This window comes from Crocodylus porosus, unplaced genomic scaffold (assembly GCF_001723895.1).
Source record: "Crocodylus porosus isolate Cpor-Errol unplaced genomic scaffold, CroPor_comp1, whole genome shotgun sequence".
Lineage (NCBI taxonomy): Eukaryota > Metazoa > Chordata > Crocodylia > Crocodylidae > Crocodylus > Crocodylus porosus.
The window spans coordinates 1480978-1493714 of record NW_017728927.1 but is presented as its reverse complement, the minus strand read 5'-3'; the positions used below and the strand labels follow the sequence as shown (position 1 = coordinate 1493714).

General features: G+C 41.1%; 1 protein-coding gene across 3 annotated transcripts in view; it reads right to left on the bottom strand.

The window, feature by feature from the left end:
* Positions 1–3211: 3211 nt before the first annotated feature.
* Positions 3212–12737, bottom strand: part of DCUN1D3 (defective in cullin neddylation 1 domain containing 3) — a 30935-nt gene continuing 21409 nt past the window's right edge. For all 3 annotated transcript variants that reach the window (XM_019542226.1, XM_019542227.1, XM_019542228.1), the window contains exon 4: positions 3212–9126. In XM_019542226.1, coding sequence (XP_019397771.1) covers positions 8643–9126 — 484 coding nt within the window. In that variant the 3' untranslated portion in view covers positions 3212–8642. The remainder of the gene's footprint in view (positions 9127–12737) is intronic.

Here is a 12737-nt window from a genome sequence, read left to right as displayed (position 1 = left end):
TAGGTTTCCCAACTATATCCCTCTTACTGCAGAGGATACTGCTCTACCTTTCTTCTGATAGTTTATTCATACTTAGCAGTTCACTCTTGCACTTTAGCTACTTGCTGCTAAACATTAATTAAAAAAAGAAAAAAAAAAAATCAGGCTTCAAAGCTAAAATGTTATTCAGCAGTGAAGGAAGTTTTCTATTAAGAGCAACATTCTTCCTTTAAAGACGTACAAGTCAAAGCCATCTTTTCTCCAGGAGAAAGGAGGGCAAAAAAAATCCTCATCTTGCCTTCCAATTAGCAGCATCTCTCTCATTTAATGCAGCACCTCTAAAATGAAAAGTAAACCAAGAGTCTGTAGATAGTGGGACATCCCACCACACCATCCTCACCTTTCTTCCCCAGAGAGGTGGGAATACAAGTTACTGATCAAGTATTTTAGTTGGTTTTCCCTCGCAAGGAAATGGAGCCACTGACTGCAAGGAGCTGAGATTTTTGCCATGGACACAGATCAATCTTCTTCTATATCTCCTGCAACTGATAGAAGACTTCTGTGCACCATTTGATCCAATGAGTTAACAATAACCCTTACTATGCTTGAAGTAGGAAAAAAACCCTACCTAAAACAAAGATAGCAGAGACAGCATGCACGCAGGCTGAATCCATTGAGCTGGGTTTGCTTTAGGCAGAAATGAAGCATTTTTAACTTTTATAGTCACAAGGCTAGAACATTCTCAACAGGAATCAGGTGTAAAGTGGTGCTAGCGATAGCAAGGTGTAACAGCCTCTTGTTAAAATTCCACAGCATAAGCCATTCCAGGGCCCAGAAAAACCACTTAAAGTGTCAACCTTAAATTGCATGGTCCTAGCAAGAGGGATAAAACTTAGGAGTGGCAGCAGGGAAGAAACAAAGGAGATAATGGCAAAAAAAAAGAGAAACAAGGCAGCAGAAGTAGCAACAGCCTGAAGTGGGAAGGAAAATTTCCCAGGGAGCAGTACTGAATGTAACCCTTAAGTACAACTTAATATGGAGACTTTAAGTCTATAACTGCGATGCAAAAGCTCCCTCTAACTGTAGAACAAAGGGACTAGGAAGTTCTGAAACTGCTTCTTGGGCTGCATTATGAGCAGATGTGAAGCCTGTCCTTCTCTTTATAGAAAAGTAGCCGGAACCTGTAGAAACTATAAAAAGAAATGAATTCATTCGCAGCATTACAGCAGCAAATAATAGGAACGGGCTCCCCACCTCCAAACCCATACTAAGAAAACCTATTACAATGCAAGGACGCATCTGAGGGACCAGGGAAGCCCTAAACCACAGAGGCCAACGGAAATTGGATCAAAGACTCATAATTTCAGGGGCCCAGCAGCAAGGCCTGCAACCACTACCTCCTTGCAAATCCTTTGCTGGACCATCAGCAGCTTGCTTTTCTTATATGCGATTCAGCAGTAGTCACCTTCGTGCAAAAAGTGGCAAGTTTACAAAACATCCAGGATCCTATTCAAGAAGTTGCGGACATAGTAAATAATGCTGGCAACAATCCTATCGATAGTCAGGAAAAAAAATAAAAGTTCTCCCTTTTTAATTGCAAATTCATGTAAAAAGGACTTCGGCTTTAAATAAGACATTTGTACAAAAAGCTTTACACCCAAATCACTGAACACCAAAGTGCGCATTACAAACACCCAAATGGAACTCATTCGCTCAGCAAAGCACAGGGCAATTCTTCAACTCCCCTTTCCAGTGGACTGAGTCTTACTGGAATGCAGGAAATCAAGAGACTGTGAAACAATGACAAACCTACAGTAGTGGAGATACATTGTGACTAAAGGTTTTTTAAGGGATCAATAATTTAAATCAAAAGAACTTACCTTAGAAACGTCACAGGTTAGATGAAAAACCCTTTGGATTGAGACAAAAAACAAACACTGAAATATTTAGCTATACATTTGCCAAGTTCTAGAAGTCAGCAGTGGATGAACCAGTGAAAAGAAAGTGAACTAAGATAACCAGGCTGCATTTAATGCTCTTATTTTAATAAAATAAAAATAAAAAAGGAGACAGTCAACTTCAGGGCTACACAAATCTGCTAGGACTCAAGAGATCCTCCAGTTTCATTGGCTTTGTGCATTTGACAGCATTTGGCCTAAGAGACTTACATTTCTACTGTTGGACTTCTGCACAGCAACAACGGCTAAAAGAATTCAGTAAGAAAGTAACGGTAAAGCCATACATATTGGCAAAGGGACTAAAGATTAGCAAGTGTAGGACCTGGAAGTTTTCCTGAACTGACTATATCAAATTGGCCATGACCCTTAAAAGAAAATGCAATGAAGTAAAACACGCCCTAAATCAGTTTCTAAAGTGCTTCAGAGAGCATTTTGCCTACAAGAGAGTGAGACTCCAGACAGAGACAGGAGACAGATCCCACACTCATCCTTTCCCAGTGGCAAAACCTTGAGACAGGACACTGGACAGCTTGGGAGGCAAATCTGAAAGACAGCAGGCACATTGGGTAGCGATGAGGTGCAGTGTAAGAATCCTGACAACAAGTAGTAGGGGTTGTTGTCAAAGGTGGGGTAAAACACCTAAAGTTAGACACACTAAAGAACCAAGCTCAGTTAAGCCAGGAAGCGTGCATGTGATTTAGGTGAAAGCCACATGACTGTCCAAAGCTGTACAAATTTACATTTGCTTTAAGTTATTTCCCTGGAGGTAAATAAACCATATAAAAAGTATTCTTCCCATCTTGGGCAAATTAAGACTAAATTGGGCTCAGATCCACCTAAGTGTTAAGTGTTTTGAGAACAAACTACACCATTATCCTTTTACTTAGATTGTTTCACTCCCAACCTGCTTCCTTGACCTTGTTCTTGGAACCCCCTCGCATACACAGCAATGCATCAGTCTGAAGGCCTGTAGCAGCGATGTGGACTCACAATGCAGATGGAGGGCCCAAGCCTGCAAACTGCATTGCTTTCTTAGGATGGATGCTCAAAACAGGATTACAGCCTCAATTTGCACCCGCCCTTTCCAGTCCACCCCTTCACAATCTGTGGTTAAAACAGCCTTTCAGAAGAGAGAGCATAAGATGTAGCTCTATCAGTAGCCAGCCTCACACTCTACTGGTATTATATATAGGTTGTCACTTGTCATGCACAACCTGCCCTCTTTAGCAACCCCAGGACAGCAATACAAGAACCAGCGGCTGTAACTGCATGAATGGCAAAGTCAAGTAAACATATTTATTCAACAGCAGGTAACTTAGCTCATAAAACACAGCTTAAGTAAAAATTCATGTTAGAGCATGACCACTGAAGAATGATATTTTTCCTCTATCTGTGTATAAAGTTTCCTGAAAATATTCAGAGGGCTTCTTGAAAGAGTGCAATTATGCATAGGTAGGAGTTAAAAAACTTTGTACAGCCTCCCATAGAGTTTAGGCTATAAAAACAAACACCCAGAAAGGCAGAGGATTACAACAGTAGTGAAGAACTGCTATAAATTCAATTGCTTAAGGCAAGCTGCTTGCAAGACAAGTCTTTCAAGCCCCCACGGCCTATTGTTTCTGGTCAGCAGGAGCTGCACATCCCTTGAGGGAAGGCATTCTTACTCTGGTTTGGAGAAAGTCTTGCACAACCACACCTGCATCAAATGTACATTGGTTTGGAGCAGGGAAGCAGATAGTTGTGGCCTGTGAAAATGACTGCCAAGTGCATTATCTGCCAAACCAAGGAGTTAGCTTCCTGAAGATGGCATCAGGCCAGTTTTTCAGCTTTGCTCAAAATATAAATCTGTGTGTTGAACAAGGCATTGGTCTTGGGAAGACATGGAGGATGGACATAGATTTTTTTTAAGCTAAATTAAACAGAGCTACAAAAAATGCTGCACTTGCAGCCTAACATGGAACCCGAGAGTAATTTTTTTCCTCTGAAGAAATGCTACCTCGTGGTGTTGTAGATTATAATTTCCTAAGGAACAGACTGAAAAAGGTCTACAGTTCACTCTTAGGAAATGGCTTTTCACTATCCTCTGCGTGAGGATAGCCACAACACGGAGGAGCCACACTAATGCAAAAGCCTCTTACCACACAGTAGCTCAAATCGCTCTTACTTTCTGGAACAAAACACCTGGAGTGTCCTTAATTTGTCCAGCAGCTGGACTTTTTTGTTGTTGTTTTTTTAATTCCTGGGAATGGTCCGTCACATACAGACTACTAGCAGTATACCAAATTCAGCAGTGAACTTAAGAAACAGATAGTATCAAACTTATGTCAATATAATGATGCAGTAGTTATGCAGACAGAATCCTAGAAGAACAGTAACTGGTCAGTATATCTAATGAGTGCCCACATACTACAAGGTGAATTGAGTTACAGCCTTCTGTCTCAGAGTCTGGTGAATTATTTACGTTGCAGTGACCATCTGGATCCAGAGGCTCAGACATTAAGTCCACAGCTAACTTCAACAGATATCCAGCATTTACACAAAGTTATTTTTCAATAAATAAATCTTAGTGGAACAGTAAAATGAAGAATTCTGATGGATGTAGCACCAGAAGTTCATTTTTAGCATAAAGGGCTACTTTCACATGCCCATTTCAAAGCACTGTTGTGACACCACGCTGTAGGACACAAGGCTGCAAGACCTAGAAGTGGAAAAGGCCATCGGTGCGATGAAAAGGAAAGACTGTTTCAGTGGACAAACATGATGTCAAAGGTGAAGCAGTTTTAAATACCAAGGCAGCATTTTCCTTGTTGGACTTTGTTGCATATTTGCTTGTAAATGAAGGTTAGAGATTTTATATTATGGGAATTGGATATTCATATTGACAGTGTTCTATCTATACCAAGGACAACACTCCTGGTTTGTAGACAATTTTGGAAAATTCAGGTTTGACAAGTTACTGTTTCTAGTGATCTAACAGAGGCTTAGTTTTCCATTTTCCTCTGGTTATTGTGTTACAATGGTGCCATTTTAAATACCCCGTTTAGAACATCACTAGCAATAAATATTCACAAAATACAACACAGTCTCCTTGAATACATTCCCATGATCCTGACTGCAATTCTATGGCCTTGATCCTGCTGATCCTTACATGCATCTTTGCTCATGCGAGTATTGCCAAAAAGTCAAAGGAGCTGCAGGATCAGGCCTCAACAGATTTGGGATGTTGAATTCAAAAGGGTTGTGAACCACACTACTGGGAAGCTGTGCAAACTCAAGTATTTATTGATCAGGATTGGGGCACTGAAGTCCACACAAATCATATCAAGTGTGAAAGGGAAGGCAATAAAATGCCACACAGCTTGGATCTCAGACCAGTTTTCCAGTATATTACTAAAACTGTCAAAATGCATATCTACAGCTACTTACCCCAAGACGCAGCAGTTTCATTTCATGCATCAAGTTTTATCTGTTGTTTTTTTCCCAAATGAGTAACATAGAAATAATTCTAATGGTTTTGAAAAGTTGATCAGCATCATGCCCACATATAACCCCCTCTACACTTTCAAGATTAAAATAGATATAAAAATGAAAAAAAGTGTGAATATTTGGCCTATTCCACAGAAATTCACAGTTCAACCATTAAACAGACTTCCAAGGCTCCAATGTTAACGAATGGTTCCCAGAAACATGTACAGAACCCCAATCCCATGGGCAATAAAGTGACATAAAAAGCCAGTTAGTTTGGATGTTTAGACAATCCAGAGCAAGTAGTCACTGCCTCCTGCATGCCACTGTGTAAGTGCTGCACAACCCCAAGAACCGATCATTACACTTAGCTCTGTCATTCCTGGCCCATATCAATTTTAAAGTGACAGCCCTGACTGTGTTTTGCATCTCTTGTCAACCTAAAAGAAGAATTTAATCTCATCTTTAAATGACAGCTCCTTTCTGGATAAATCCACTCAGCTAGTGTTCGAAGCTTTTTACTCCCAAACTGAGTCCTGCTAGGTGGCTCTCAGACAGATCCAAGCCTTCATTTTGCTAGGACAGCAGAAGAGCCAAGCCACCCAGATTTGCACTCCATCCCACTGTAAAAAAAAAAAAAAAAAAAGGAAATTTCTCTCCTGTGGAGCTGCCCCTAGTGCTCTACCTCGGGGAACAACCCCATATTCCACATGAAGTGCCGACTGGCCAGGCATTGGTATACTATACATTTGGCTCCTTGTCCTAATCCACAGTCAGGCCAGACCACAAGATACACACATTTTTCTTAAAATGCACTTGAGTTGCATGGCAATGAACTTTTGGATCCACTGCAGCATTGTGTGTACATGCAGGCAGTACACACTAAGCAGCCTGTCTTCCCACTGGGAATCTAAGTTCTCTTAGGAGGAAGTGAAGTGATCAAATAAACTAGACAAGACACAATCCCTAACAGAATGCATGTGTAGCCTTAAACTTACAAAGAAAGCCTCCACGTTTGCTCTCAAACCAGATACACGCAGAAATTTTGGCAGCAGAGCAGCGTTTGTTGGGGTATGATGCATCTTAACTGTGCCAGCAAAAGCCCAACCAGTTTTTTGCAAGAGTTTTTGCTCAATTTTGCTGACCCAACCAGACTAAACTATACTGGCTGGTATAACTGTCTTCATTAGGAGGATTACCTGGTACAGCTACATACAAGTGCAGATAAAGTTTCAGGGTGTATTTACCTACCAAAAAACAAATTCAGGCCTCAGCAATTCTTCTGAAAGTTGATGACCTCAGTTGCACCTGAAACAGGATCTACACTTGTTCCCCTGACAGCTTCACACGTTCCTAACAGTCACTTCTAAAAGCACTGAACTCTCATAACAGTGGATGAAAAAGATTAAGTCTGAGCTTGTCTGTTTTTTTTTTTAAAAGACTGTTTTAGCTTCTCAGGTCTGTTTAGCAACTAGGATCTTAAACCAGAGATCCAATGCTGAGATCCCCTTGCAGGCACCCCAGTATTATGCCAGGGCCCTGTGGGTGGGACACCTGCAGGGAGCCCTTGAAGCTCTGCATGTGTGTTGGACTGCATGTTAGCAGAGCCAGTGGCAAGACTTCACTTGGATTTATCTTTAAAAATCCTACAGCAGAAGCAGCTACATAATATGGACTAATTGATCACGGCTTGTTTGGGGTGAGTTTGTTCGTTTGGGGGTTTTTTGTTTTGTTTTGTTTTTTAATTGAAGCCATTTTATGACCCGGAAATGCTAGTCTGAAAGATAGATAAATAATGGAAGTATATCAAATATACATGGCGCCAATGTTTAGCTTGAGAGAAACCTTAGCTATTATCCCTTTTACAAAAAGTGTTAAAAAACCTGATATACTAAAATTAAAAAAAGGTAGCGTCAATAACTAAAAAAACGCCCCAAAAAACCATTTCAACCAGTGTTAATAAAACTCCCTTTCAGATCACAACAGTTTCAACAGGTAAATAATCCTAATACAGGTCATTTAAAATAATAAATTGAGTCCTATTTAAACATTATTAAATCAATCTAAAAATGACTTGCCTACACTGCTGTCATTAAAAACACATTAAGGAATTCACTTTGTCATCAGGTGCCAATGGTTTTGCTCCAGTGAATATGGAGCACTAGCAATGGTTTAGCAATTAAATATAGGTTTAAAAAAAATTGGTGTCTCAGCATTAATGCAGAGGTGGTTCCTGTGCAGGCATACTGCACTTGCCAGGCAAGTAAGCCGATAATACTTTTCAGTACAAGTCAAACAAGTTAAAGCAGTTACACCACAGTTTTCCTTGGAGGCAATATTATGCATTTGTTAATGTTTTCCAATGTTAAGAAGCAGAACCTTTGGCTCTTCTAGTCAAATAAAGGTATTTTCGTGTAGCCAAGAAAATGCAACTTCAAAAGAAATCAAAGTCCATAAAGAACACCTACTTCCAATAAAACTGAGGTAGTGCTGCTCTGTTGTGTGCGGCACATTAATGATTTTAGATATAAAGCGTTATTTTGCACTCAGTTGGCTGACAAGTACAATATAAATTTAATAAAAAGGCAAAGGTTTAGTTAAATACTCACCAAAAAGGGGAATGACCTGGACTCACTTTACTGAGTTAGCTTAAAATGGGAGTTAGCCGTATTACAAAAAGCTGTTGCTTACATTGTTTTTTGAGCCCCATTATCTGGAATTAATGCATTTGTAGTTAACAGGTAACACTGCTATTCATCCTGGTATAAAACTTCAAAATTATTATTACAGCCTAAAATTTCAACAATGTAAACAGCACTACACACAGTACAGACCTGCCCTGATAGATGTAGTACGCAAAACTGAAAATCTGGCACTGTATAATTTAGCAATGTTAATTTAACCTAACAAAAAGATCTACATTGTGCAAGAAAATGTCAGACAATTTACTAATCTGAAAGCTTAAAACAAACAAACAAAAAAAACACAAAACAAAAAACAACCCCCACAACTGTTTAACTTTTAGCCAGGGTCAAATATTTCAGGACAAGAGTAAAAGGAATAACCCAAATTAAGAAAGTGCCTAAAACATGATACAGCATTTTAGAGCCCTTTCGAATACAAGGCAGAGAAAGGTGTAAAGTAGAAAAATCTGGAGCCCCAGTAATTTCCAGAAAGGTCCAGAGTTTACACTAAACAAAAGGGCAACAGGTTGGTTGTGTCACTGCTGCGCAAATGCTGTTAAGTCTGTTCTTCTGGACACAGACCCTCCGTGTCTGAAGATGTAATACATTTGGTTTCCTCTTCCTTTTTCCTTCGTTCCATTTCCCACTCCACAAAGGTGTCAAAGAGGCTAGGCCAGGCCTCATCTTCACTGTAGTTGCTAAGATCTGGTCCAATCACCTGAGTAAAATTTAGAAACATGTTCCATGTGTCCCGGGAGATTCCCTTGATTCCTGAGGGGTTCTCAATTAGGAAGTTTAGCCACTGGTCCAATATAGGGGGTTTATTCTGCGTGAAAACTAACTTCCAAAGGGCAATGGCTATTTCCCGATGTAACGACCTCTGTCCTTCTTCAGAGTCCAGGCCAAACTGAAAGGTGAAACGATAGAGATCCTTGAATTTATCTTCTTGTTTGGCTTCATTTAAGAGGCTGGGGAACCTAGCACAAATGCCATCGATGCTGTCCGCATTTATTGCTTTGCAGCCCTCAAAGAACTCCTTCCTATTAGGAAAAGAAACAAAACAAAAAAACCCTTTAGTGAGAATATCTGTTAACAGCTACACACAGAATAAACAAAGCGCCCTCCCACAAATGGTCTCTTTTGATAAAGTTAGCATAGCAAACTAAGTACTGCAAAATTCAGTATCCTCTACTTCTCTGAAGTATTTACAACTTGGTACCGAAAGCTGCTGAACAGCTTGTTCAGGGTAAAAGGCAAATTCAAAAAAGTTTCTAGTTGCTTCTGAATACAAGTTCACAGCACACTTAAAAGTCTGTACCACTGAGGTGCCATTAACATTTGAAAGGCAGTATACTTTGTGCCCTTCATTACTGACTGACTCGGCCTCTCTGTTTTTAAGAGAATTTGGTACTGGAAAAATGCCAGACTGATGAGCCTGAAAGCTTAATTCTTTTTTTTCACCCAAAATAAAAGTACAGAACAGGCAGCATCAGTTTAAGCTACCCTAGGTGTCGAAACACTGCACTGCAGCATCCTCAAGGAGCAAGGCAGTAGTTCAACTACTTTGGTCCTACCAGCCTTTGGGTCCTCTACCAAAACTGGTGGCATCGTTTTGCAGATCATGATGGTCACCTTCCAAGATTGATCAGAAGATGATCAACCATATCAGCTTACACAGGCAACTGGACATAAACTTGGTTTTCAAGCATGAGAATATGAGCCCATTTTTAATCTTATCTTCTAAAGGCAAAGGGCTCCGGATACGCATCCCTTTGACCTTCCCAGTGCCCATGATTAAGGTTTCACGATAGCAAGTAGCCACCACCAGACACTAGGATTTTAGTTTAGGGGTGGGATTAGCAGTGCAATCTTCCCATTCCATTTAAACCAGAAATCAAAGTCGTACTTGGAGCCACAGTTCATCCAAGCCAAGACAGATGGCATGCAACCTTCTGCCACATGGGAGACACCGTCATCAGTGGATAGCTAGGCGTATTAAAATACTGCTGAATGGAGACATCCTAATGGTCAGTTGAAACCCTGTGGAAGCCCTGTTATACCTCCTCCCTTACTCTCTCCCCACAGCCATCGTGCCAGTAAAAGAGGCATGCACACAGTCAAGGGTTTTATATTAACAGGAGGATTGTATCCAAGGCTCAGGAATTCAAAGCTGAGGAGAATCCTTAATTCTACAAGACAGGGGCCATCTCCCTGCCCACTTATTCTGGGGAGAGCAAGCAGGCAGGGGACAAAGCGTTTCAATCACAAATTAAGTGCCAAGCATGACATTAGGTGCTACACACTGCCCCAGCAGAATCTGCCCAAAGCACATTATGAAGAGTGCTCATAAAGCAACTGTGTCACAAGATGCCTATTTCTGCAGTTTCTCAAATTCCCATGCACAATCCATGCTAAGAGAATACAGAGCAGCATCAGTAAGGCACTGCCACCTCTGAAGAAGCAGGTGCAACCATTTAAAATAGAGCACACAACACAAAATTCAGTGACAGCACCAGGACAAAGCCCTACTTTTCATAAGAGAAAAGGAGATTTGAAGCTCCGAGGCAGAGGTGACAAAACAACAAAACAAAGAAAGACAACACCCCCACCACCACCACCATCCCCTACCCCCTCTGTCCATTACGCCATGTGCAAAGGGCAGAATTAACTATGGCTAAGTTCAGGATCTGACACTCCAGGGAATTTAGGCACCTTCTCTTCCCACCCCTATGCTATTTCATCCTGTTCAGTGAATTACTGAAAAACATGCTAAGAGGAAATCTGCCTTCCATTAGGAGGAGGAAGGCCTTCACACTTGGGGATGCCATTTCTTCTCTGGACAGAGCAGTAAGGATAAGTCTAACCTTGTTGGTATCGCTATGCAGGGAAGTCCAACCTCTAATATCTCAACAGTTCTCAACCTTTTTGGAGTCCAGCCACACCCTCCACAACTTTTTTTTGAATGTGGCAGCACCCCTAGCTCAAAACCACTGAACTACTGCAATATGCTGTGTGATAGAAAGTGCACTGAGACATAGAAAGGGGGAGGTGAACCTGATTGACCAAAATCTCTTTAAATCAGCCAGCCTTAAACCAAAAGTATTCTCTCTCCTGCTTTGCAGCCGTTCAAGATCCTTCTCTCCAACTATGACTTACGATTTTTAAATCAGCTAGAACAGAGCAGCATATAAGAGTTAAAAGCAGACATTCTGTGCAGTCTTATTTTTTTTTTTTTTTTTTTTAGAACTGCTAGTGACTTTGATAAGGTTAAAAAAACCCACACCAAACCTTAGTAAATCTGGGATATTGTGTCTATAGCTCTGCTTGTTTAAACAGTGAGCTAACTGTATCTGCCTGGAGATTTAATACAGAATTTGTTTAATATGTCCTGTAATGAATGAGATTTTGTATGAAATTTCCTTCAGTTACACCGCATGGCTCCTCTAGACTAAAGTCCACTGCCTCAACTAGATGGTTCTCAGCCTGGGTGCCGGTGCTGCCACCACAACCAGGTATGCCTGCCATACAGCCAGGAAGGCTGCAGCAGGTGCTTCCTGTTGCCATTAGGGTTCTCCGACATGTCCAAAGCAGGCAGGAGGAAGGACTGCAGCACCAGCTGGCTCCAATCTGAGCCTGCAGGGCATCTCCCAGGAACAGGCAGAACTGTTCCCTGTACCCCTGCAATAAGCATGGGGGAGGGGGCAGACCAGGAATCATCGCAGCACCAGCCAGCTCTCCTGCCTGCTTTGGGGTTATCATCAGAGTACCCCAATGATGCAGGCAGGAGGGCACACACCTACTGTAGTCATTTGGGACATCTACAGCACCTCAGCTGACAGCCACCCGTCTAATATGACCCAGACTAGTACAGTTATGCAAAAGAACATAAATCCTTTGAAATCATGCCTGCTGTGAGTAAAGTTATATAACGCATCAAATCAGATCTCTGTTCATCAGAATACAAGTTTCATCCTCTCTCATGAAGTGTAGATAAGACTCTTAAGGGAAGACCCATCTGTTCTTGCCTGTACATGGGAGAGGGAGAAGTGGGGGGGGGGGGAAAAATGAGCTTCATCTTTTTTTCTGTAATTAGGAATCTGTCCCATGCCCTTGGGGGAGCTTCTTCTCTCTCCAACACTATCAAGTTTGTTATAAAATCTGTTGACTGCCACCATCCACCCCAGAGAAGGGTTATTCCAGCATGGCTGCATCCACAGTTTTGAAGAGTATTACTGCTGCTACATGAAAATGTAAAAAGCAAAAATGTTTTACCCAAATTACTGGCGTTTTTGCAAATTAAGTTCCAAGAAACACTGGCAGCCTCAGTCTCGCTTAGAAAACGAGATCACTCTGTCTTCTCATAAGCAGAATACAATGACAAATACTGTAATGATTAGTCAGTGGCAGGTTAAAGACATAACACATCTCTTATTTGTATTAAAATGTAGAAATTAGTTTCAATGCCCAACATTGCTATCAGGATGCTGCTGGAGATAGTAAAAACTGATTGTCAGATATATGCAATGTACTTTTCAGAAGGTCTACTGCTATAGCACAGCATGCCTCCAATCACAGAGGCACGTTCAAGACAACGCCACTTTTTTGCCACTGCCAAGAACACCTTTGTTCAAATTTTAACTGGCAAAAGGCA